Genomic DNA, 26,049 nt, shown 5'->3' on the forward strand with positions numbered 1-26,049 from the left:
TTCTTAGTTTTAAACTAAGAAATTGTCACGAAAGATGACGGATGTGATTTTGATTGGCGCGTATTAAAAAGACTTTTTAACCAAGTCAACTGTTGCATGAAACTTTACAACTAAAAGAAAACAAATGCTGTTTATTTGCTTTGTGGATTCAATATTTCCGCTGGTATTTCCAATATCTCTAAAGAGTTATCCTTAGACGAACAAATGACCTGCAAATCAAATTGGATTTGAATAAAATTTAAATGTTATGCGAATGTTTATTAAAAACTTTACCTTATCGCCAGCGACGGCCAAAGCCAGCACCAAACGTCCGCAGCCCTTGAAGCGACCCAAACGCAGGCCCGTTTCCTTGTCGAGCACATAGATAAAACCATCATAGCAGCCAACCAGCAGAAATCGTTCGCCATACGCTGCCATTGAAACGGCACCGTTGCCACAGTTGGAAATATTGCATATGTTTCCAGTCTGTAAAGCACACAAAATACATTATTTTAAATTTGACTTTAAATTGCAATGAATCAGCAACTGATTCACCAACAAACACTCACTGCAAAGTCGAATTTGAACACTTCAAATTTCTGTGTGCCACAAAACACATGTCCATCGCTCAGAATTAAGCTATACACATTCAGACCTTCCGGTATGCTTAGGCGACGCAAAAGCAATCCAGAGGCTGCATCGTGAAGAAACACAGTGTTTCCCTTGCAGCCAAACATGATGATTTGACGTGCTCCCTCTTTGATGGCTCTGATGGCAATTATCGACTGTCCCGTAAATAAAAGAGGCGTGTCCATCAACTTGTTGGCCTGTAAATTAAATAAAAATTTAAAAATTAATAAGCGCAAGTATTAGAAAAAATTAAAAAAACTGAGATCTCAAAGATCCTTTCAACTTGGAGATGCGGGGCATCGATCCCCGTACCTCTCACATGCTAAGCGAGCGCTCTACCATCTGAGCTACATCCCCGTTGTGATTTGTCTGCATTTATTGGCCCTTTTAAACACAGATAACTATCGTAAGAAATCCGTATTTACCTTTCGGTAGTTGACCACATGTGCTTTGCATTCGTAATTTGGGCTTATTGTAATGTCGAATGTGCAACGTCATGAAAAATCGAAACCATTTGATTGCATAGCTCTCATTGTAATTTTATAAGCAACACAGTTTTACACACAATTAAAAATAGATTTCGTTGGTATAAACTATTTATATATTATATAGATATGTAGACTGATTATTTGTTTGCAGTGCTTTCTTATCAACTAAATATTTAGATTACGTTACGCCAATATTTATTGCAAGTTTTCGGGCGGAACTTTATAAAATAACCTTATGAAATATACTGTAAGGGATTCATGGCATAAAGTTCTATTAAAATTTAAGAATATTTTAATGTAATTCTCCCCTATTTAGAAACTATAATCTTTTTAGATTTTAAAAACTGTTACAAGGTGTCAAATTACGGGATTCATCTGTGAGAAATGAATGTAATAATAAAAAGTTCTACATTTAATGTAAGAGATATATATTGTCTAAATTCTCATATATGATCATCTAAATTCTACTGTAAAGAATGATATTTGCTTATTAATGATGTTTTTTTTTTATATACATATATATATTCAGAATTTTACAACTTTTTAGTCAACCAAGAAATATGATATTTCTTTATTATCAGTTTTTTTCCGTACTGGGAAAGAGTTCTTCTATGATATTCGAATCAAACAATCTTTCAGCCTACTTTTTCGACATTTTTCAATGTGTTTATCAATCAATAGATAAGTTATCATAAAAAAAAAACAACCTTTTCTATGGGCATGCAGTCAAAACAATTACAAATTCTTGAACAAAAGCAATTCAATTAAATTCTTAGAAATTGATAAATGTATTTCACATTATTATTTCAGTAAGTTGAGAATTGTGCGGGCAAAGCTTTAAATAAACACTCGATAGTTTCGGAAAATGTATAAAAAGCCATTAGGACTAAATAAAGAAAAACTAGCCACACCCTTTGGGAAAACACTAGAAAATTGCAGAGCCAAAATTGAAACAAGGGTAGAAGAAGTGGGAGGGAGGGAAAGTGCAGATGCAGCTAGCCTTGTGATTAATGGAACTCCCCCCTTGGTCATGCAACTCTAATCAAACATAGAGCACATGAAATGACTATAAAATCAACAATATTAAAAAAGAGCGAGATAGAGCATGGGCAACTGCAATTTACATGCATGCACTAGTATTGGTGCAAAATACATACATACATATAGTCGAGTCATTTTACAAGATGGCGTCGCAGCAATGTGCAATGTGCATGGGAAGGTGATAAAAAGGAAAGAAAAAGAAATAAAATAAATACGAGATGGTAGCTAAAATGTTGCTGGCGTTGCTTTGTTTATTTAGTGGTTGCAAGTGTGCGTCACACCCACAAGTCCGCATGCAATTTGCTGCTGCGTCGGATGCTGGTGTAACAACACAGCAATAGCAATAGCAACAGCAACAGCAATAACAACAACAGCAACAACAACGATGTCGGGACCGGCAAATAACCAACCCGATTCGTCAGGCTCAGCCAATGGGAGAACAGCTCACACACACACACACAGACAGGCGGCGTCATATTCCAGAGACACAACACAACAAAACAGGAGCCAACCAGCCACCCACAACAACAGCAAAAGCAATAACAACAACAACAAGCACGAAGAAACATTCCAATTGCAGCGCCTTGGAAGGTTCGAGCGACAGAGCAAACGATAACTGAGCAGTGAGGGAGTGAGAAGGAGAACGAAAGCTGGAGTGTGAGTGAGCGAGTGTAAGTGTGAGTATATATAGTTTGTATTTTATTTAAAATTGTTTTGAGTAAATAGCATATAAACATTTTATTTGCTGCTGCCAAATTGCCGATGCCAGAGCCGAGCGAAGCAAAAGCAAAAGCTAAGCCATAAGCAAAGTGCAGCAGCAGCAGCGAAAGACATGCGCAAAGTTAAGAGAGTGCGAAACGAAGAGCGCAACGAACGACTTCGGGTAAGCACAAAGAGAGTAGTGTGGGAGAGCGAATGCGAAAACGAGAGAGCAACGACGATGATGATGATGGGTTGCTGCTGTGTGTGTGAATGCAGCGCAGCGCAATGCGAGCAACGAGTGCAAGTGTGAGTCAGCAAAATATAGAGTAAACTAAACATGAACACATAAAAACTTAAATAAACAACAATAGAGCGTGCCCGAGTGTGGGAGCGAGATGGCAGCAGCCGGCAGCCAGTGAGCGTATAAGAGAGAGAGAGAGAGGTAGTGAGGTGCTCTATGTGCTGCTGTTGCTGCATGCGCTGCAGTTTGCTGTTGTTTGTTGCAACTAACCCCCAGACCAGGCGCTATATAACGGCTATGTATTAGTTTTTTGGCCAAACAACGTGCAGCAAAGCCAAACACACACACACACACATACAAAATAAAAGACAAAACAGCGACAAAGCAAAATATCAAGCAATAGCAGCAAAGCAAACTGCAACAAGCAACGCCTTCTCATCCAACCAGTATATAAATATATGTATGTGTGGCACCTACTTGGGTCGGGTCTATAGCACAGTATAGTTGGGGCGGGGCTATAGCTAAATATTTAGTAAATAACTAGAGGCAGCTGCAAGTACAGTTGCCTCGTTGTATTTCGATTTTGTGTAGCATAATTTTAGGCGGCAGCAGCCGTGAATTATCCGCACGTCGCAGCCATAAATCGAATGCTGCCAAAAAATTAAGACTTATCGCCATCGCCCTCAACATGAAATCGTAATGAAGTGCCAGCTTTGCATCTCCCTTCCCTTTCGCTTGCTTCTTCTCTCTATCTCATTCTCTCTTCCCTTCGCGATTCCCAATTTGCGTATGCCAAAGAAGAAAAAAAAAAGCGTAGAAAAATAAATTCGATTTGATTTCCATTGTCTAGACATTGGGTTCATTCGATGGCTGCTTAATGCCAATTCGTTGTTTTTCATTCTTGCCACTTCTTCTGGGGCAAGGTGTGGACGCGAGATAGTTGTGTGTATGCGTATGTGTGTGTGCGACACTTATTCACTTTTTAATTGAATATTTTCGAGTGTTTATTTGACAGCCAAATATTTAATGAGCCGCACATTCATTAAATGTGAAGTCAGATACGGAGTTTGATATGTGCGCCTTGTGGTATGCAACACATTTGTACGAATTGAAATGTATAAGGGATTGACTAAATTAGAGATTGATAGCTTTGAGTCATAGCCTTTGACTATGCTTTTGAACATATAGAAAAGGTTGTTCATAATAACACTATTGTTATCTTTATTGTATAAAAAATGTGCCAAATTTAGCATAGTTTGACAACTATTGTGATCTTAATAAATGGTTTTTAGCAAATTTTAAGATAGAGAAAAAACTTTAAATTGATTGATTTTTTTCACTACTCATATCCCTACTCCTTTATTTAATCTTAGAGCGTATCATCACCAAATTTGGTATGTCTAGAGCTAATAGTTTATGAAATAAATGGATTTGTTGATGCGGACAGACAGAACGACAGATACATAAATGCATATTGCAAAGACATTCCTTTGTTATCCTTGTACTCAAGTCTAAGTCATATAAAAATCATACTAATATATTTCAGCACTCTTAAGAATCGCTTTTAATAAATTAAGCAAACATTTTATTCAAAACATTTCCTTAATTTAGTTTTAAAACTACTTCAATCTAATTAATGTTAAGGTTGGAATAGTTTTAGGATTTATTACTTGCAATTCTTTGGAATTTCGAAATAAATAAATAAATATAGTTTCATATTCGACTTACCGCAACGTTGTAGGTGTAAATGTTGCCCCAACGGCTGCCAATATATGCAATGCCCCAATTGATATCAATAGATTGCAGCGGTTCCTTCAGATAACCCGTGTGCAGCATACTTTCCAGATTCTGTACATAAATGTAATGTAAAACAGAGCACAAAACATGAGAGAATTATATGCTTTACCCCCAGTGATGACTTTTTAAAGAAGCCATCCAGTGATGTGGTATACAGACAGGATTCCTTCTCGCAGAGAAACATGTTGGTGATGGCATCGCTGTGCTTGACGATGTGCTGCTCCAGCTTGTGATTTTCTGCGTTGAAGACATAGAGATCACCGCTCTCCGAGGCGGCAAAGATGCGCATCTTGTGAACCACAATTTGTGAGATGGGACTCTTGATGCTGAACAAGCGACCGCTGGGTATAAAGTTGCTATTCTCTGGCATGGATTTCAATGGCAACTCATCGGTTGAGTTGTCGATGGGATCTGAAAAGTTTGGTGGCGGAGAAAGCGGTGGTAACGGTGGTATAACAGCCAGCGGTTGTTGACAGTTGCGTTTGGCAGGCACAACTTCTGGTGCATCAATTGAAGCTCGTTTTGGAGCGTGAGTTGCAACTTGCTCTGACTCCAATTTGATTTGCTGCGAATCCTGTGAAGACTGCTCTGTAGTTTTCGGCTGTGATTTCTGCTCGAGTTTGTCCTTTTTGCGTGGCTTGCCACGCACTCGACTGCCATGTTTGCGCAACATCTTCACATGCCGCACTATAATTGTGCGTCGCGAACGCTTCTTCACTGGCATCGGCGATGTGGCACGCTCCGTTGTGGTAACCATGGGCGGCGGCGAATTCACAGGCGTAACGCCAGGCGGCGGTGTGGCAGCTGCCTGATTCCTTGTGATTATTGTGTTGAGCAGCAAATACTTGCGATTCATCAGCTCCAAACTGACCATCTCCAGATCGCTCTTTTCCTTTTGAAACTTGAGTATCATCTCCTCGAGGAAGCCACGACGATTCTGATACTCCAACAGCCGACGATCAATCTCCAGCAGATTCTGCATCACAGAGTCGCCAATTGGCAGCTGTTTGTTCTCCAGCGGCAGCGGATAAAGTCCCGGCGAGAGACGCGGCAAGGCGGCATCCAGTTGCAGAAAAGACATGCCCAGCAACGGTGCGGCTGCTTGCAACGGCTGTGTGGTGGCACTTGCCACATGACTCGGCGGTGTGGCATTGCGGGGTGGCGTTGGCGGCAATGAAACGCGCTCTGATTCCGCTGACTCAACGTTGCTTTGATGTGCCGGCTGCTGCGAGTTAAGCTCATTTGTGGACTCATTAGTCGGTTGCAACTTCAGCAGATTCTCGATTTCCTTGGCTAGAAAATCGATGGCCATGCGATTGTTCGACTGCCGCAGATTTTGTTGAATTTCAGCCACAACACGCTTGCTAAACTTGTTCGGATTATGCTGCTGACTGGTCACCATGCAGGAGATAAAATGCAGTTTGCTCTGCACGTTGGCGCTGCGATTGCTGCGATAACAATTGGCCAGCGATCCTTTCAACTGCGGCAGCATGTGCTGCTCAAAGCTGGCGATGACTTCAGCCGCATCTCGTTGCAAATCAGCTTCGTTGGTGGCGACTTGCTCTGCTTCTCTATCATCGTCAGTGGCTATTGGCTTTGTCTCTTCCAGTTCCTCTTCCTGCTCATCTTCGGAGGAGGAACTGAGCACAATGCAAGCGCCAGAGATTTGCTTTTTGGCTGCCAGTTTTTCAGGTTCCTTTGACTCGCTTTGCTTGCGTTTTGTTGGACTTTCCTTTGGTGTTTTACTTGACTTCTTCGCAGTCATGGCCTTGAATTTTTTGGCCAACTCCAAGCGTGTCATCAAATCCATTTCTTCCTCCGATTGTTCTTCAGTCTTCACCTCGATATCGTTTTCTTCCTCCAGTTGGTCTTCAGTCTTCACCTCGATATCGTTTGGTTTCTCCACTGTCTCTGTGGATTCCTTCTGCGTTTGCGTCTCGTCGCTGTTGAAATTCAGGCAATCTTCAATCTGCTGCAGCAACAGTTGTGGCAAATCCAGCGCATCCACAATATCGTCTTCGACCAGCTCGGTTTGCAGCGTCTCCTTTGGTGGCTCGATCTCAATATCCTTAAGCTGTCTGCGTAGGCAATCGCGTTGTCGACGACGCGCCTGCGACTTGAGATGTTCGTCGTAGATCGTGTCGCTGTTGTTGATTATGTACTTGAGTGCTGCCTTGTCCATGTTGGCCAGACGATCGTTGATGTTGTCTCCGCCATTGTGACACACAGTGTGACGACGCGCCTGAATGGCAGGCGGAGTTGTTGTTGTTGTTGTCTCACTTGCAACGGGGGGCGTATGCGTAATATCGCACTGCAGCTGCTCGTTGAATATTTCTGCACTGAGCAGCTCGTTTAAGGGTCGCACTTGTATCAAGGAAGAAGTTTTTGGTTCCTCAACTAACTCAACTGCTGTCGACTGCTCTTTGGCTGCTGCTTGCAATATTTTGATTGGATAGGGAGTGTTGAGTAATACTTTTCTCTTGCTGATCTCTTTTTGTGAGTTTTCCTCTGGACTATTTTGTTGCACTTTATTTGCCTGTGGCTCGTCTGGTTTCTCGTTGTCTTCCTTATCTTTATCATTAAAGCTTAAACGTCTCTTATTGATCCTCTTTCGCTTGTTGTCTGCATCCGGTTTTGTACTCTTTTGTTCGTCTTGACTCTTTTGTTGATTGCTTTCTTCAGCTCGCTGGTTTTCTTTGCAGTTTGAAGGATTTTCTTCGGCTTGTTGCTTTTCTTTTCCTAGTTCTTCTTCAGCTGATCGTTTTTCGCTTCTTTTGAGTCTTACTCGACACTTATTAATCTTATTTTCTTTTGTATTACTTTCTTTATTCACTGGTTTAGTATGTGGCAATTCGTTTTTTTCTAGCTGTTGTTCTTCTGTTGCTTCTTCTTCAGTTGTTTCCAACTTAAAATGCCTTTCTCTTAAATGTCTATGGTAATCAGTTCTTTTGGGACTCTCGCGTTTTCCGTAATAATTCTTATTTCGATAGTTGTGTCTGTCATTGGAATTGTAAGAATCCGAATTGTTCCGACTGTTATTGCGTTGCCAGTTGGGTTTCTCAAAATAGCGTTGTGAATATCGAGTGTGATATTGCGGATTTGGTTGATAGTTCCACTGCATACAACAAATCAAATGAAAAACACTTCAAATTGAGGCTTATTAATACTTACATTATTATTGAAAAACGTCCTGCAAGAGAAGAAGAAAGAGAAGAACATTCAAATCAAGTTGCACAAACAATAAAGGAATAATTAATGTAATCAAGCAACGTCTCAAGTTGCGAGTCAACTTTCTGGCACGTAAGAAAGCTGCGGCATTAATTTAACAGATTTAAAATTTATAACCACAGGCGTCTGCTCCTCTCTTTTGACTTTTTCTACCTCCCTATTTGTGTATGCAAAGGTGCGAATTCCTTTTTTCTACTTTCTGGCATGTCCGCTTCACCTCTCTCTTTCTTTTATTTGGTTTTCTCTCGCAAATCTCGTTAAGAAATGCTAAAATATACGACCCCAAATCTTGTGTTGTTCTTGCTGCCGCCTTTTGTTCATGTAATTTGTAACTTAAACTAATTAAAAATTGCAACAGTCGAGCAGATTAACAATGTATTGTATATGCTTCAGCTTGAGCGTTTTTTTCTATGATTTTGACAGATTTAAAATCAGAAAATAAGTCAGAAACAATTTTATATTTATTTCTAATATGTTGTTAAATGTTTGACAATAACCAATTAATATTAGCTGTGATTTTCATAGATTTCATAGATTACTTTATGGCTTTCACACTATATATGATCTAAAGAATAAAATACTACAAACCTAGGAATATACTAAAACATATTTTTTATTTTAATTTAAAGTTTAGCAAATTATTTCTTTAAAAAAATGAAAATAATTTTCTAACGTTTGTTCAGTCAATAATAAATAAAATACTACAAACCCAAAAATATACTAAAAAATATCTTTTATTTTCATTTAAAGTTCAGCAAATTATTTCACTAAAAAAAATCAACTAGTTTTCTTAGATATTTATAAAGTTTGTTCAGTCAATAACAAATAAAAGCAATCAAATGGAATACAATATTTGTTGTGGAATTATTTCTCACATATTTTTCAACAGCAAAACTTTGCGTTATCAGCTAAAATGTTTTACTAACAAACGTTGAAAGATTTGCTAGCTCTCTCTCTCTCTCACTTCGGTGCCTCAAAATAAACCCAAAAACCCGCATCACAAGTTGTATCAACACGATTGCTACCTTCTTTTCTTGGCTGGGCAAATCAAGGCAACTTGAACCCAAAACATAAAAATTAATATGCATAACGCATAGCGGAAGGAAAAAACTTAAGAAAAGTTATGCAGTGATGAGTGAAAAAGGATGCCCAAGTGTTGCACAACAAAAAAAAAGTATACAAAAAAATAAAAAGAAGAGGCTCAGCAAAAAAAATAAAAAGCTGCCGGAAACGGGACAAAAGTCAAATGTCACACGGGGCGTATGTGACAAGTGCTCTAATGAGCAGGAGGCAAATACTTGGGCACCTCTGAACTAATGAAGCCTCAGTCAGAAGAAGGGGCGTGGCAAGTCAATTAAAAAAACAGAACGAGCAGAGACGAAAGTTAGAACCAGCAAAAAAGTACGTGATGCTCGAGAGAAGAGTAAGCACAAATATTTGCGAGACAGCGCAACTAAAAGTCGCACACAGACTGTCTAGAAATTAAAATTACAAGACGCTTGGATGACTGCGGCAGAGGCAAGTTATTCTCCTGCCATCCAGGCAGGCAGCCAGGTAAAAGTTTTGAGGTAACATTTCTTTTACGATTCGCCTGGGTGGCAAGCAAAGTCAAGTCAAGAAAGTAAGCAAAAGTGCCACTCGTGCCTTTGTCATTAATTTTGTATATCATTGAGTTTTACGATGCTCATAAATATGAAAACGTTTAACTCGCAGCATCTCTCCTTCCTCCTCCCCCTCTCCTTAACCCCTTTTTGATATGAGACAAACTAATTGTTGTGCTCGAAATGTCTTTTTAAGCGGAGACACGCTTCCCCACATGTTTTCACAATGTTTTCCCCATTCTTCTCTCTACTCGCTCTTAAAATTCTGACTCTCTCTCTCTCTGATAAACAACAATTAATGGTCTGGGATTCCTCTCGAGTTCTCCTGATGTGCAACAGCTTGAGGTAATTTTCAACTTTTCTCCAACGCATTTGGTTGACTCGTTGACAGGCGTGTTTTGTTCATTCGTTTGTTTGGTTTTAATTAAAGCCCAAAACACACACATAACGTACAAGATACTCAACTCGATTTTAGAGGAGTGTGAGTGTTTTGCACAATAAACAAACAACGCGTTGCTTCAAGAGCAATTGTCGTTTAATTGTGGTTCTTGCAAGACAACAGTATTTGGTAAAATTAAAAGAAATTCTACCTAAAGAAATACTCAAATAAGGCATTACTTGTCATACTAGCATATTTCTGTAAACTAACAAATTCTGTTATTCATATTTCCTTATTGTGATGAATTCTACGGCCACGACAAATAACTTTGTCAGAATACTTATTTTATAAAATTTTCAGAAATATTATTTTATGTACAAATATGAAAATATTACAAGCAAATTTCTATATTGCGAATTAAGGTTAATTCTTAATGATGATAAATGCTCGGCTAAATCACATTATCATTATTATTTGAAAGCCTCTAAGAAGCCAACAAACTTTGTGTCTATTTATATTTATCTAATCAGCATTATGAAATCTGTTTAAATAAAGCAAAAGTACAGTAGAAACACAAAAAAATGAATACTTTAAAAGCTTCCAGAAATAAAAACGTAAGTTTTGAAAGTATTCAATTTGATTACAATTTTTGTGCTGTATGTTTGTATATAGAATTTCGACGGATTGTTTAGTTTATGTATAAAAAGTTGTAAAAGTTATACCATATAATAACTTAAACAATCCATCGCAATTTTATATACATATAATCAAACATATTCAAATAAAATTGTTGTGTTTGGTCATACATAAACATATATCATATGTATATGGAATATTAAGTTTTCAAAAAGTTGACTTTTTTTATTGCAGTATTGCAGTGTCCAGAAAATGAATTTTGTAATAATTATTACTGAAGTTTTTGAATTAATTTTGAATGAATCCTTAGATATGTATTTAGTTAAAACTTAAGATTAATTTCCTTTTTTAAATAACAAAAAACATTTTTTTTATTTACTTATTAAGTGAAGAATCTGTACAACTGTACTTTAACAACACAGGGACAAATCAATTGTTTTTTTAAAGAGATCACTTAAAAAGTTGCCTTTTTGATTACAAATGTTGACCAACAACAGAAATTAGCATTACCACAAAAACACTTCTCTCTGTTACTACTTATCGAGTGACTACTGTATAATCAACTTATAAGTGGCTCTATTCTCTATTCAGTTACATTTCTGGCCACTCCCAAGTGCGACAATTACTTTCAAAATAAAAACTCACCTCGCTCTAAGCCAAAAACCAGTTCAGTTGAGGCCAAGCTTAAGCGGCGAATGTGGGCCAAGCCAAGCCAAGACATGCATTTCAATTGAATGGTCATTAATTGTAATTGGACTTGGCCGCGAGTTTCGTTGGCAAAGTGTCGCAGATATAGCTCAGTTTTACCGTTAGTAATCACCTGGGGATGTAGCTCAGATGGTAGAGCGCTCGCTTAGCATGTGAGAGGTACGGGGATCGATGCCCCGCATCTCCAACAAGGACGAAACCAACTTTTTGCTTTTTTGTTTTTTTCTTTTTTCTATTTTTCTCTATATGACATAACAAAACACTTAAAACAATTAAAAAATAGCAAAACACATAAATTTCGCTGGCAGCTAAAGTAAAGAGCAGAAGGAGGAGGAGGGAGAGAGTTGGCAGTAGCTTAACTAGCTTAGCAGTCGTCAGGGAGGCGAAAACTTTGTCCTGTGCACGGCAAAAATTAAAACAAAAGCCTTTTGCTCATAAATAGCACATCATGTATCATTTACAATACTCAAACCCACTCAACTCAACACAGACCCCAGAGTGTACTCCTGTTTGCTGTTTGTGTGTGCCTGCGGCTCAACTCGACTGCTTCGTTGTCCTGGGACCTGGGAGTTGTGTCCTGCTTGCTGTTTAATTGCTGGCAAAGTTGTTAGTGTGTGTGTGTGTGTGTGTGTGTGTGTGTGTGTGTGTGTGTGTGCCAGGATGGCTTGGCAAGTAAACAAACATTGGCATATTGTGCTGATTTATGTGCGACAATGTGTTTTCCGTGTGATTCTTTTGCCCATCGGAATGGGGCATCAAATCAAATTACGCGACTTGATTGTCGACATGGGGGCAACACACACATACACATATATATATTGAGCCCAACACACATTTACACACACATATATTGAGCCCAAGTCGCTTGGCAGTTACAAAGCGAACTTTGAATATTCATTAGTGCGCCGCGCCTTCTTATTATCCTCGCAATCTTATTGCAGACGTCTGCATATTTGTTCTCCAAATTGTATCTTTTATTGGCAGGCGAAAAAAAAAAATTCCATTCCGGATCTTTGGAGATGCGGGGCATCGATCCCCGTACCTCTCACATGCTAAGCGAGCGCTCTACCATCTGAGCTACATCCCCATGTGTCTTTTAGCCAAACAATTTCCACCTACAATTGCCGCTAAACTTGCCAACAAAATGCAGCGACAGCTAAAAACCAGCAAAGAGCTTTTGGCCTCAGCAAACAGTTTGTGGTAGCTTTAATGCAAATGTCTTCGATCAGCAAATATTTTTGGGCATTCATGTAAGAGAAGTTGTTGGTTTATTTTTACTTTCTTCAAGCTGTTTTGTAGCTTATTTGAGCTAATACATAGTAATATTTTGTGATTTATAAGTTCTAAATTTGAAATCTCAGATCTATATTTAAAGTACATAGAAATTTTAGTACTTTTGGTAAACTAAATTTTGCAGAAAAAAATAGTTTTGAAATGAGATTTTTTGACAGCTGTGATATTCGCTTAGAATTCTGCTTCAGAATGAGGAAATAATAATATATTATTATTATTAGATTAGATTGCTGATATTAAAACTAGTTGCAAGAAATATTCAAATACTTTGGGGCATTCCTGTGCGAGAAGTTGTTGATTTATTTTTACTTTCCTCAAACTGTTTTGTAATTAACTCAAGCTAAAGCAAAGCTATGAAACAACATATTAACATACAAGTTCTAAGTTTGGAATCTCAAATCTATATTTAAATTATATAGAAATGTTGTAACATTTGTTGAAACTAAATTTAGCGGACAAAAATAGTTTGTAGATGTGCTTGTTTTACAGTTTTAGGTAAATAAGAGTTTAGCCTTAGAATGAGGAAAGAATAATTTACAACTATATCGCTGTTATTAAAACTAGTTGGAAGAAAGTGAGAAAGGGTTTACTAAATGCGTTCAATTTAGAAAATATGTTCATTTCAATTGTTATAATAGATCAGTTTTTTCTGTGTTGTAGTTATTTATTATACAGTCAGCGCCACAAAAAAAGCCGCACTTTTAAGGGCTACGAATTTTTAACTTTCAGGGCCTGTGGTTTATTATATGATTGCGGATTCGCTCAATTTTTTTTTTAACAAGTTAACTGATGGTATGTTAATAAAAGTGCATACCAATTTTTATTTTAATTTTGTTAAATTTGTTTTTAATATTAAAAAAATATTGTTTTTTGGTTTCACCCTAGTTTTAACGACTTTTCACTATTATGGCAAACTTAAGGAAAAAAAATCATAAAAGTTATAATAATGAAAAAAATCAACAAAAACTATTTTTTTTCCAATTGAACACCTTACTAACTATAACAAAAATTTTAAATCTAGGCAATTTAACAATAGACATATTTTTTTAATTTAGCGTAATACTTAGAAATGCCGCATTTGGCCTTAATTACAGATTTTACCCTATTGGGCATAGAATCGTGAATGGAACTTAAATATTCCTTCGTTAGATAAAGTTTTGCAACTTCTAAATTCGCAATTGCAATTTTTTAACGATTAAATGAAGTCACATTTGAATTCTCTTTCTTCAACCTGACTCGAAATTTATCTACCGAATAGAGTTCTACGCTAAACAACTTTACCAAAGTTTTGATCCCATCTATTTATCTTCTTTCTCGCTGCGAGGCATTTAAAAATCGTGAGTTCGATAAAAATAATACAACAAAGCTACCCGCATAATCAAGTGCTTGGCATTTCTGTATCGTTTGTCGTTTGCCGTTTGGTCCACGAAACAACCAAGAAACAAACAAACAATAAAATATTGAGCACATTAATGTTTAGTCAGACGTAAAATTACTTTTAAGTCTACTTTTGCAAACGCAAGGAGCTCGCGCGATAGACTCTTAAACAATGTCAAGGAGCAGGACATCAGGAGACCAGATAGAGATAGAAAGAGGCACGAGCTATAAAGACGTTAGATAAACGTTAGATGCATATTTATGATTTAGCACTCGGATCGACAAAAATGGAATGAGATACGTGGCCATTGAGGACACTCCTGTTGGTCCTGACTGTCACATTTTTCTTCTATTTTTTGCTATTTGCGTAAAGCTTTCATAATGCTCGATAATGAAAAATGAAAAATTTCTCACTTTTCAGATAGAAGAAGGGAGACAGTTGGCTGGCCTCATCTCGTGGCCGTAATAAAAGTTTATGCAAGTGTTTTGGATTTAATTAAGAATAAGAAAAATGAAAATGCCAAACTTTTCGATTGCCAGATGCGCGCGTCTCGCATAAGCGGATTTGCCAGAGACATTTATTGTTATTTCTACTTCGAATTTGTTTACGTTAATTAGAAAGAAGCTCAGCGCCATTGACAAGGGGATGTCCTTGCATAGATTGCGCACTTTGAGCAAATTGAAGGCAGCAAAAATCATCATCTTAGCGCGAGATTGGAAGGAATTTATTTGGTCATTTCATGAAATTGACTGAGAGGCAAAGTCATCATAGCTGCATGTGTCATAAATATATTTGAAATTTAAATTGAAATAGGATTGAGATCGAGTAAAAAATTTGAGGAATTACTGGAAGTTAATTACTTTGATTTTTCGATAGTTTTTATACAATATTTTCATAAGTTTTTGAACCAATGCATACATTTTAAGAAATGTTTTCTCAAATTGAAATATATTTTAAAATCTAAACATTTCAAAATACTTTTTTAAAATGCAACTCAATAAAAGATTTCCTAATTTATTTCTAATATAGAACATTTCTTTGCTAAAATGAATAATATATTATAATTTGAAGCTCACCTTGTTGTTTGATTTGTAGTGCAATTGAAAAACTCTTGCTTAATCTTAGACTCTTCTAAGGACATTCGAAACGCAATGCAAGTGGACAATAAAATGAATCACAAACTGCCTTAATTGACAACTTGGTTGCCATCTACTAAACACTAAAACCAGTCGTCAGTTACTCAAATCAAAGTCAGTCTATTAATGCACTTAAACAATTCGATTGCCAAAGTTCAGTTCATTACACATCAAGTTCAATAAGTTAACTCAATCACAATAAGTCAGTTGACCATGTCAAATACAGCTCACGTTTTGCCACTTCAAGCGATGCTTAATTGTTTATGAATTGGCCTATAGAGTTGTATCGTTGTGTGCGTGTGAGCGTATGTGTGTGAAATATAAATCAGCCTGTGTGATAGGCTATGGTTTTTTTTTTTTTTGTGTGTTGGTGTTTCCTGTCAACACGTTGCGTGACAGTTATGCGGTTGACAAAGCGGAAGCGGAAGTTTGTGCGTGGTTAAGTGAAGGGAGTTAGTTCCCTTCTCTTTTTTGAGGTTTATTTTCGATTTATTGCTCTGTTTTTTACGTTTAATTTTTGGATATTATTTTGAATATCGCCTTATTTTTGTTAACCATTTATTTTTATGAACTTTATTTTGAATTCTGGTATACTTTTATTTTGTATTTGAATTACAATTTAATTGGAATTAATTTGGTATTTTTAAATTTGTCTACTTGTACATGGATACATTTATTTAACGTAATTGTTCTTGAATTGTATTAGATTTTTAATCTTTATAGTAAAATGTGGATTAAAATATGATGGTTTTCATTATTTTATTAATTTTTGAATATGCCATTTTTAATTTGATTGGATTTATTCCCATTTCCTTTTCTGACTTTTAGTTTTATTTGTATGTTATTTCTGAATTGCATTAATTTTTAAATTTGTTTATTTTACTGGTCATTTTTAAGAATTTGTGCTTTGATTGTTAATTGTCTATGGTTCCTAAGCTTTTATTTCTCGGTTTATTCATTAATGAATTTAAGTGATGCAGTGACTATTTCTTATGATATTATTTTGTTAGCATAATAATATGGTTTTTTGTTGTTAATTGTTTATCATTTGTAATTCATTTATTTGTAATTTGGTATAATTCTTGTTGTATATATAAATTGATTCGTATAATGAAAGACTGCAATTTGGAAAGTATTATTTATGGCACCATAAAATCTGGTGTTGTTGACCGGAAACAACAACATATAGGAGACATATAGAACACTGCACTACACAACACTGGCACTGGGTACGAGAACTTTCTGTGCTGCTGTCGTGCTGCCAAATGGCATTAACCGACGGTAAGATTCTGGTAGTTGGGAGTAGTTTAGAGAGCAACACAGAAACAGCAACAGCAACAGCAATAGCAATAGCAACAGCTGCAGCAACAACAGCAAGTGCTGCGATGTACATGGCCAACACAACAACAAGTGCAATAACACACAACACAATAACAAGAACAAGAACAACAACAACAAGAGTTGCGTACACACAGCCATTTCATATACAACGAACGAGCGTCGAGCCGAGGATCATAACGACTTGTATATAACACGAAGTCACGGCCCGAGAGGCGGCCGCTGCACCAAAGCAGTAGGAGAGGGGAGGCGGAAGGCAAAACAAAACACAGCACAAAACAATGCAAAATACAACAACAGCAGCAGGCAGGCAGGCTGGCTGGAAGAGGGAGGCAACAGCAATGTGTAACTAAATAAGATGCAACGACAACGCAGCAGAAGGATTTGGGGAGGAGGAGGGGAGCAACCGCCCACGCCGCCCGTTGCGGGCAGCGCACGACGAACGAGCGAGGTGTAAAGACCGAGCGAGACTAACGCCATACGCCAAGGAGCAGTGCAGTCAGCAGCAAGCCTTTCGTCTTCACACGAAAGCCGACACACGATGACAGCCGAAAGACGGACGAGCCGAGAGAGCAAGCGAGTGAGTGAGGGCTGGAAGTGAGAGCGAGTGCGCATGAGAAATTGAGCAAAAGAAACGCATTGGGAAATAAAATAAAATACAAGCAAAACAACATAAATAGCAAAAACAATAACAACAACAAGATGAAGAGAAGCAGCAGAAGCAGCAGCAGCAGAACAGCAACAGCAGCAAAGCAATAACAACAACTGCAATGTGCAATTAATGGTTGCTTGCAAAGTCAGAGCGAGTGCGAGCGAAAGAGAGAGAGAGCGTAAGTAAGAGCGCGGGAGAGTGGGAAAAGTGCAAGCGCAACTGCTGCCTGGTTGGCTGTTGCACACTTCTAGGCTGGTTGCTGGTGTGAGTGTTGGCATTTTTGTTTGTAAACTACATATACAACAATACAATAAGCAAGACATGGAGATGGTTTCAAGTCGGAGTAAGAGTCAGAGTCAGTGTGCAGGATCCTCCTGCTCCTTGTGCCCCACTGTACTATACTGTACATATGTAGTATGCAAGACCGAAATTTTCGGCGCATGTCATTTGATTGTCCTGCCTATAAAAGTCAGTTAGGCTATGTGCTTGAGCTCAGTTGAATTTCAACTACCAAGCGTTTCGTGTTTGTCTCCTACGAAGAAGCAACAAACAACAATTGCATTAACTGTGTTTCGTCCTGTTTATAATTGTGTGTGCTACGCAGGAAAATCGCAAGGAAATTCGACAGCGAGCTCATTGCCAAAAAGAAGGGCGGCAAGACTCTTGGATTTCAACGCGAGCCAACGGCTTAAAAAGGTGCGTCTGAGTTTAGGGGATGTATTCACATGCGCATGGGGTTGTAAAATTCAATTCTTATCATCTACAAGTAGTTCTAAGGTTCATTAAGGGATTGTTAAGTTAATTAGGATTTATCTCTGATAAGTCTTATTTAATTAAGGAAGAGCAGACCGCTTAAAAATTACCAATAATTGACAGAATAAAGAAAAAGTATCCTGTACTTAAGATATCTATCATGCTTTCAATGTGGTAGCAGAAATGTTTGAGGAATAAGTATACACATTTGAAACAAAAAAAAAAGATAATATTCTGCCCACTATTTGCCTACAGATCTTCAGAGCCCCAATCGCTAACTGCGCAGATAACAATTTTACTCTCTCTGTTCTCCAACTTCGGCTTTACTTCGGTTTGCAACTTCGTAAAGCCGAATAAGTTCAATCACAGAGAGGTTAGTGAGGGTGAATGATCTGTGCACACTGAGGAACTGAAGTTGGGGAGCATTTAAATAAGTTTACTTCTTAAGTACAATTCGCTATTAATATTTATTACTCTGAATATCCTTTTATTAAATACTTTTTCGTTATTACAACCCTACACCTAATATAGTCGTTTTGGTTCATCTTGAATTGTATTAGTTATTACAAAAAAGTAATAATTTTTTAAATTTTCTATCTCATTTCACAGACAACTTTCAACTTCAATAGCTTGTAAAGCTCGAACTTCTTCAATCATCAAACGGCTTCAAGGCCGCCATCAAATTAGTTGTGTGTGTCACTCGTCAGTTCGCACACAGCGAGCCTACTGTAAGTAGAATCACGTAAAGATGCCAACAATGAAGAAAAGCGTGGTTTTTCATGGAGTAAAGAGCAACGTCAGTCGCTATAAGGCGTCACACAAAAGAACCAAAGTCACAAATAAGTATGAAAAATGCAAAAAAGCAAATTGAAATGAACGTAACGGAAAAGTAACCATTAAATTAATCCATATAAATAAAATAATGATAATTGTAACCAATAGTAGGGCCCTTAAGTAGCCAACGATATACGATACGATGTAATCAATATCAAGTTAATTTATCAAACTATCTAATTAAGCAGTCACAGAAAATAAACAGCAATGCATAGGTAGGCAAGTAATGGTATAATAGCTATAAGTTCAATCATCGATAATAATGCACAAAATAATGTGTCGAATCCAACAATCAAACATTCCCCCCGAAAATTAAGTATAACGATCTATAAATGATCACGCTAGCGATCGGTTTAAATATCATAAAAACTGTTCTTCCCAACGAGAGCTAAACATTGGCCCAAGTCTGATCTATCCGGGGCATGTGTTCTGCTTGTTAACCCCAACCTGCCAACAAAATTATCCGTGGAACATTTAAATGGGTGTCCGCTTTTTTGCACAACGCGTACGCGACGGTCACATAATATACAATCCATTCAATCTGAGGCCAGGGTCCGGACCTTTGCTTTAACGCGATCTTCGTGCCGTGCGTCAAGCGGCTGTCGCCCCTCGTGTCGGTAGGGCGGGTGGTGGGTAACTATTGATGTTACACGTTGGGACTGCGTTCGCAAATCAAATCGGATTGGATTCAAGATTGAATTCTAGTATTATATTATACATTCTTCAGATCTTCACTATTATTTGTTGATTATATGTCTATGCATCCCTTTTATTTTGTAGATCTTATCATTTTATCAATCAAAAATTGAATGTTGTACGTATGCGTATACTTAATATTTGACACATACTTGCAGCCATTCGGTGGTAATTGACTTTCATTGCCAATTCCTTCAGGAATGTGTTATATTTATAAAATATATTTATATACCCGCTACCTTTCGGTAGCACTTGTTATGGTTGTTAGATCAATACAATACAATAATAACTACAGTCTTTATGTTTCCTGAAAATTTGGTATCGATCAGATTTAAAATTTATTTAAGAAATTCTTTTGTATGGGAAAAACGTTGATCTACTAAGGGTCTTTGCTTTGTTTGTCTATCTGGTATATTTTGCACGCCATGGTATATTATGAATGTACTACTATACCATATACCAACTATAGTCTTTGATATATTTCAGTATTTTTGGGGTATGTTTATTTGGTATATTTTAATAAAAATACCGCACTGTTTTGCTTTTATTCAAAATGGGTAGCGAGTATCTCACAGTCGAGAACACTCGACTATAGCTTTTTTACTAGTTTAAATAATCGCTCTTTCATCCTTGCATTCTAGAGTTTGAAAGAAAGCATGCCACTCTATTCTTCAGTTTTTTAAATAATGTATACATATGTGCTAAAAATAGTTATCACAATTTTAGAGGAGTTAATTTAACGTTATTATTATTTATTTATAATTGGGTATTTTTAGAATTTAAATTATTATATGATTGATAAAGATTTTCTTTGCTTGTCTTACATTGAAGTTGAGTTTGATTTATATATACTTAGATATCGTTAATGTCTGCTGTCAAAGGTCAAACCCAAAAGACATTCTGCAGCAGCTATTTAGTTTTCATAGTGTTTATCACTAGGACTTTCATGAATGTCTAAAATGCCTTTTCTAAATCCAGCTTGATGTGAGAACTCTTGCCAAAATATCTTTGGGAGTTTATCATAATCCAACTTCAGCGGCTGTGTGGCCACCACAGTTGGTGTTTGTTTTGAAACCCTTAACGCAAACCTTGTTAACGCTCTTTGCTGTCAACCGAGCATCGGCCAAGAAATGCATATTTAGTCAAGTGTTAATAATGTGCTTGCCTTCCCCAGGGCAATCCAAGCCAGACCCAAGCCCAGGTTCAGACCCAGGCAAACCACCCGCAATCCACCCACAAAAGGTGCAAGCGTGCGTTAAAAGAAACAAAACAAAAAATACAGAGACGCACACACAAGACAAACAAACAAATACTAAAGAAAAATGAAAATAGAGGAAAAAACTTGCCTGCGTAATTTTCTCCAGGGCTGGTTTTTATGCGACGGCGGCGAGGGGAACTGGTGCCTGTGATTGTGAGAAAAATAAATATAAAAAATTAAAATAAATAAAGCGAAAAGAAAATGCATAACTAAACAGAGCAAAGATTCTTATAGCTAGTGTCCAAAAGCGAAAAGCGAAGAGAGAATGGAAAGGAGGCTGACTGTCTGTTAATTTTGTTATTCAAAATGTTGTCTGAGATTCGCGACGTTTATTTATTTCCGCATTGCTGCGGCCTTTTGGCTTCATTCTTTTCATTTCAAGACCTCGCGTTTTGTCTTGGCCTTCATTGTCATTTCCGATGGGGGGACGAAGCTATTTTGTGGATTTTTTGTGCCTTGGCCTGCAACGAGTTGATAATGAAGTTGCAGAGGAAAGGCGAAGAATATTTCGCAGAGATTTTTAATTTGTTGGCGCATAATTAAAATTTGCGGCAAGTTGCAAATGTCGCATCAGTCTGTTGCACATGGCCAATGAAGAGAAGTTGGGGCAGATACTGTATCTGGTAGATACTTTTATCGGCACGACGCGTCACGTACTTTCAACGTCAATTGGCCAAAAAGTTATTGCCTAGGTGAATTGACAGGCCAGGACAACAACTAAGCGCACTCGAACGGAAATTTCAATGACAATGGCCAGAGTCCGAACCCCAAGGAGTCTGAGTCTGAGTCTGAGGCAAGCCAAGCGTGAGCCCAAAAAGTATCTCACGAATAGCCGCAAGGGACAGCGTCTCCTTCCTTTGCCCCTTCTCAACTTCCATTGTTCGCCATCCACTTGAAAATTTATGTGTTAATTTCAAGACAGCGTTTTTTTCGGACATTTTTCAAAAAGTTTTTTTCCTGCTGTTGTTGTTTAGGGCTTAAAAGTGAGTGAGAGGCATGTGGTCCAGGTGCTGCCAGGGTCAGCTTGGTGCTTGGTGGTAATAAATGAGCTAATAATAAGCGAAATGTGCTTTTGAGTGACCCTAAACAATGGCCCGTTTCCCGATTCCCCCACTTCTTGGGGTCTGAGGCGATTGGAAGGTTCTGCTTCATGCCAGAAATTGCTGTGAAATTGAGTTAAAAAAAAAGAGCGAGCACAACTTTCCCGACCGGCAGCTGAAAAATGCGCAAAAGTGTCGAAAATTCCGTTGCTGACATGAAAAGATTTGTTTATAATTAATTTCCCAACGCTTTTTTTTTTGCAACGGTCTGAAACATGTGACGCGGTATGAAATTAATTACGTTAATACCTATGGTCAGCTATGTTTTATTTTCACTTTTTTTTTGCGATGGCGAATAGCAATTAACAAAGGTCTTAAACAAGAATTTGAAAAATACGAAAAAATAAGTTTAGAATATAGTGAAAGTTGTATACTCTACAAAATACTGAAGAGCTTTTTATACTTTTTGGGAACTCAATTGTATTTACTCTACTTTATATTAAAACTTTTTCTATAAGTTTCGAAGGATGATTATAGCTAAAATATGATTTTTATTTTATTGTTGACTTTTCTTAATATTTTAATGATATTCCTGGCAATATTACGATTCCCATCATACACTTCATCAACCCTTTCGTTACAAACTTTATTAAAATTTTAATCGACTCTAAGCTAAGAAACTTTTCTGAATTTTTTAAAAACTGCTTTTAGTAGTCGGAGGCCAAGGGCCAAATAACAGCAGCAACAACAGTAAAAGCCACAAACAAGTGTTGACGTGTTGCGAGAAATTGGTAACAGAAGAGAAGAAAGAGCAGAATGAAGTAGATGCCAAAAAAAAGAACTGAAATTTTTAGCCGCATGTTACAAATTCCAATCAATTTCTAGAGCGTCTAGAAGGTGAGGACATGTTGAGATGAGTTCAGTTGAGATGAGATGAGATGAGACCAATGTCCAGTCATTTGCCGGAAAATTGAGCAGACATGCATATCCGGATATCCGCAAAACGGAAATGGTCAAGATGCAAAACGCAGTCAGGTTGGGCTGCTATCAATTACAATTGTTCTTCTTCTCTGCTCTTTTTTTTTTTGGAGGTGAACTATGCTTTGTGGCTTTGTGTCTTGGCAGCAGTTGGAGCCGTGTCTGCAGCTTGTTTGGTTAACAAGATGAAGTCGGCCCAGCTGCAGGCTATGGCTAAGGACAACTTCGACGTCAACGTCATTGAGACAAGCATCCGCAGATAACCAAACAAACAAACAAACAGCAAAGTTGTCTATTGAGTCGCTTTTTGTTTCTTTTTGGCCTGGCAACATTTGCGGCCTAATGGAATTTGACGCGTTAGCTAAAAAAAACTGACTCAAGTAGCTGAGAGAAAGAAAAAGGGGGCACATAAAGGTCCTTGCTACATGTGGCATATGAGTTGTTGTTGTTGTTGTTGTTGCTCCTGCTGCTGCGGAATTGAAAATCGAAGTTAATATGCGCTGCAGACTGTGAAACAAATCATTTTCAAGTTGTTATGCGATATTTTATATTTTATTTTATAATATATATATATATATATATATATAATATATAATATTTTTATATTTATTATGAGTATTTCACATTTGTTTTTCTCCGTCTCTTGTTTTTGCAGCTGTTGCAAGGACACGGCATAAATGCCAATAATTTGAAGATATTTCACAGAGAACAGCATATTAGATTTAGCTAGAACTTTAGCACATTATAATGCTGATGACATTGCTTATAAGCAAATTAAATGCAATTTGAGGGCTTGTTTATGCCACAAACCTCAAACCTCGCAGCTCTTGCCACATAAAACACGCAGCAGGCAGTCAAGGCAAAAACGCGCCAAAAAGCTCAACAAAACACTCGAGTATGTAAAACAGGCAGGCGAAAAAAAAATGCGTTTAGGCCAGCTATTTTACCAGCACGTGGGGGGATGTTGTGCCACAAAATGTGGCATGTGGCAAGTGGCATATACAACACATTATGCTTATGCCTCGACCTGAGATCCTGCGGAGCCCATAAAATTAGTAAGGACGTGAGAGCAACGCGTCGCTGGCGTTGATAGCCTGCCTCATTATCATAACATTTTCTGCGAACGTTGGCAGTTTACTAACTTCAATGTTGCACGGCATGTACAATGTACAAGCCACAATAAATGTATGTACATAACTTCTAGTTGATGTTGCATTTTCGTTATTACGATTTGGTTGTACATACGCAAGACAATAATGAATTATATAACGATGTAAATATGAAATTGACAATTACACTTAAAGGAAATTATAGTTTAATTTTGACTTTTGTTATTTAAATGTAAAATGCTATTCTATTTCTTTAATTACAATTTTCATGTGCATGCGGCAAAGTTTTTGTATTTTAATACCCCTACTCACTTAGCGGCCTAAAATGAGACCGAGAAACTAGGCGGTTAAACTAATAGAAGTCAAATAAAATTAGTAAATTTTTTTTTATTTTTCTTTAGTTCATTTAATATCAGGGGCTGAAAGCGTACCAAATATATGCCGCTAAATATAAACAATGTTGCCATTAAGCGAGATAATCATGATGAACCGTGTGTGTCCTTTCAGTATAGATTTCACTGTAGGCTTCAACTTTACATAAGTAAATTTCATGATGGCATGAGATTTCATTCTTCTATTACCATTTTCAAACAAAATATATAGTATAATTACCAAACCTAATGAGAATGTTTGAAAAACCTATAAAATTCAAAAGGCTTCTAAATTTATGTGATAAAATGATCATTTCAGTAATTTAGCCTAAATATTTCAATTGGTATTCACACACACACAAGATTTTGCATATGTATGCAAGCATCACACATGACGTCTGCCTGTTTGTTATGCATGTGTGTGAAAGCAATATGGCGACTAATGGGCTGTCAAAATATAAAATTGCAACTTACCTATTGCCACTTGGTGAATTATATTGTTTGCTATAGAAGTACGGCAGACGTTGTTGTTGTTGCTCTTGACCACCTGTGTGGCATCCAGCTGACTGCAGCTCCGTCGCCGGCTCTGCTGCCGGCTCGCATGACGCAGAATCCGTTGCCGAAACAGAAGCCGACGGCCCTTCGGAGCCGGCAGTTGTTGGTGTCGCCGTTGTTGTAGTTGTTGAAATTGGCGTTTCTATTGAGACTCCAACAACTGCGGTCGCAGCAGCCGCGGCCGCATCACACTTTTCTGCTATGGACTCCTTGGGAGTCGGCAGGTCTTGATTACTCTCAACGTTCATTGCCAAACTTAACAAACTATATACAAGTAACACTAGGAACGACTTAAAATAAAGGACTTAAGTCATTATTAAGGCAGCGCCATCACAATTGTTTTGCTACAACGCGATTGACATTTGTACTTTCAGTTGTTGTTGTTGTTGCTTGAAACCGTCAAAGTGCATTTCTTATTGTCATTGCCGCGACGACAGTATTATCGTTTTACGTTTGTTTGTTTATTTACGAACTTCCCGAGCGATTTGTGTGCAATAAGATTACAAAAAATGCAAACATTACAAAAACTACGCACGTAAAGAACTCTTACTTTTGTTTGAGCTAAGTAAAATACTGGAAAAAACAGCTGAGAGCAGAGTTGCATGGGCATGCAGTGCTGCCACCTAGCGTTAGAAATTTAAGGCGCGTAAAATAACAATTTGAATTTTCAAAACGAAATGTAAATACTATTGTGGTTTGCTTGCGAGTTTATGCAAATGCTGTTTGATTATTTGCTTTTATCTACTCAGACATTTTCATTTGTTTTGCCGCTACTTTTATTTACTCTCGCACAAATCTTTACAGCTCCCTGGCGCTGATTTTTCATTTGACGTTGTTGTTGTCTGGCTGCTTGGCAGATACGCAATTTGAAATTTCCATAATTATATGCATCAGTTGGCAGGTGGCTGAAGACGCTGAGGCACAACAATAAAAACTCAAAACAATAAACCCAAAGAACCAAAGAGGGCATGAAAACAAGGTAAATTGTACGAATGTGTATTTTTGTAATTTTTATGGCAGACTAAACCTGCGCAAAGTGTAAATATTGACAGTTTAAAAGCGAATAAGCAATAAAAGCAAAATTGCAATCGAAAAGAAAAACAAACAAAATGCGTAAATTAATTTCTTCTGTTGGGTTGTGGATGTTGTGTTGGGTCGATTTTGTGGGTTCTCTTGTTTCATTCCAGATTGTTCCAAAACTAAGCAGCCCTTGATTAGATTATTTTTG

General features: G+C 37.5%; 2 protein-coding genes, 1 long non-coding RNA gene and 3 other non-coding genes across 9 annotated transcripts in view; 3 read left to right on the forward strand and 3 right to left on the reverse strand.

Annotated features, from left to right (window-relative positions):
• The window catches only part of LOC117574068 (putative uncharacterized protein DDB_G0271606), a 36,679-nt gene extending 14,102 nt beyond the window's left edge, over positions 1 to 22,577 (forward strand). Inside the window, exon 4 of the mRNA XM_052007329.1 lies at positions 22,545 to 22,577. Coding sequence (XP_051863289.1) covers positions 22,545 to 22,562 — 18 coding nt within the window. The 3' untranslated portion in view covers positions 22,563 to 22,577. The remainder of the gene's footprint in view (positions 1 to 22,544) is intronic.
• Positions 68 to 25,396, reverse strand: LOC117576852 (uncharacterized). 3 transcript variants are annotated; one of them, XM_034261943.2, is made up of 8 exons: positions 24,741 to 25,396; positions 20,857 to 20,913; positions 8,050 to 8,068; positions 4,988 to 7,993; positions 4,810 to 4,929; positions 549 to 806; positions 274 to 465; positions 68 to 209 (listed from the first exon to the last, which is right to left on the reverse strand). In XM_034261943.2, the coding sequence occupies exons 1-8, from the start codon at positions 25,067 to 25,069 to the stop codon at positions 132 to 134; spliced, it is 4,059 nt and encodes a 1,352-aa protein (XP_034117834.1). In that variant the 5' UTR covers positions 25,070 to 25,396; the 3' UTR covers positions 68 to 131. The 3 variants fall into 3 exon arrangements, with proteins under 3 accessions (XP_034117834.1, XP_034117836.1, XP_034117837.1); XM_034261945.2 differs by lacking the exon at positions 20,857 to 20,913; XM_034261946.2 differs by lacking the exons at positions 20,857 to 20,913; positions 24,741 to 25,396 and adding an exon at positions 15,178 to 15,807.
• Trnaa-agc (transfer RNA alanine (anticodon AGC)) lies at positions 894 to 966 on the reverse strand. Its single transcript has one exon. It is a non-coding gene; the product is annotated as a tRNA-Ala (tRNA).
• LOC127566011 (uncharacterized) lies at positions 2,120 to 19,328 on the forward strand. 2 transcript variants are annotated; one of them, XR_007955349.1, is made up of 3 exons: positions 2,120 to 2,815; positions 2,908 to 3,146; positions 18,590 to 19,328. It is a non-coding gene; the product is annotated as an uncharacterized LOC127566011 (long non-coding RNA). The 2 variants fall into 2 exon arrangements; XR_007955350.1 differs by lacking the exon at positions 18,590 to 19,328 and adding an exon at positions 14,522 to 14,932.
• On the forward strand, positions 11,545 to 11,617 carry Trnaa-agc (transfer RNA alanine (anticodon AGC)). The gene has a single exon. It is a non-coding gene; the product is annotated as a tRNA-Ala (tRNA).
• Trnaa-agc (transfer RNA alanine (anticodon AGC)) lies at positions 12,445 to 12,517 on the reverse strand. Its single transcript has one exon. It is a non-coding gene; the product is annotated as a tRNA-Ala (tRNA).
• Positions 25,397 to 26,049: the final 653 nt, after the last annotated feature.

Source organism: Drosophila albomicans, chromosome 2R, assembly GCF_009650485.2.
Source record: "Drosophila albomicans strain 15112-1751.03 chromosome 2R, ASM965048v2, whole genome shotgun sequence".
NCBI classification, from domain to species: Eukaryota; Metazoa; Arthropoda; class Insecta; order Diptera; family Drosophilidae; genus Drosophila; species Drosophila albomicans.

What these genes read in the sequence shown, in the direction of transcription:
- LOC117576852 (XM_034261943.2), bottom strand. Translation starts at nt 25,069, where the DNA reads ATGAACGTTGAGAGTAATCAAGACCTGCCGACTCCCAAGGAGTCCATA. An exon ending in TTAAAAAGTCATCACTGGGG is followed by an intron (nt 4,930 to 4,987) that starts GTAAAGCATATA and finishes ATTTATGTACAG; the next exon opens with AATCTGGAAAGTATGCTGCA. An exon ending in TGGCCGTCGCTGGCGATAAG is followed by an intron (nt 210 to 273) that starts GTAAAGTTTTTA and finishes TTTGATTTGCAG; the next exon opens with GTCATTTGTTCGTCTAAGGA.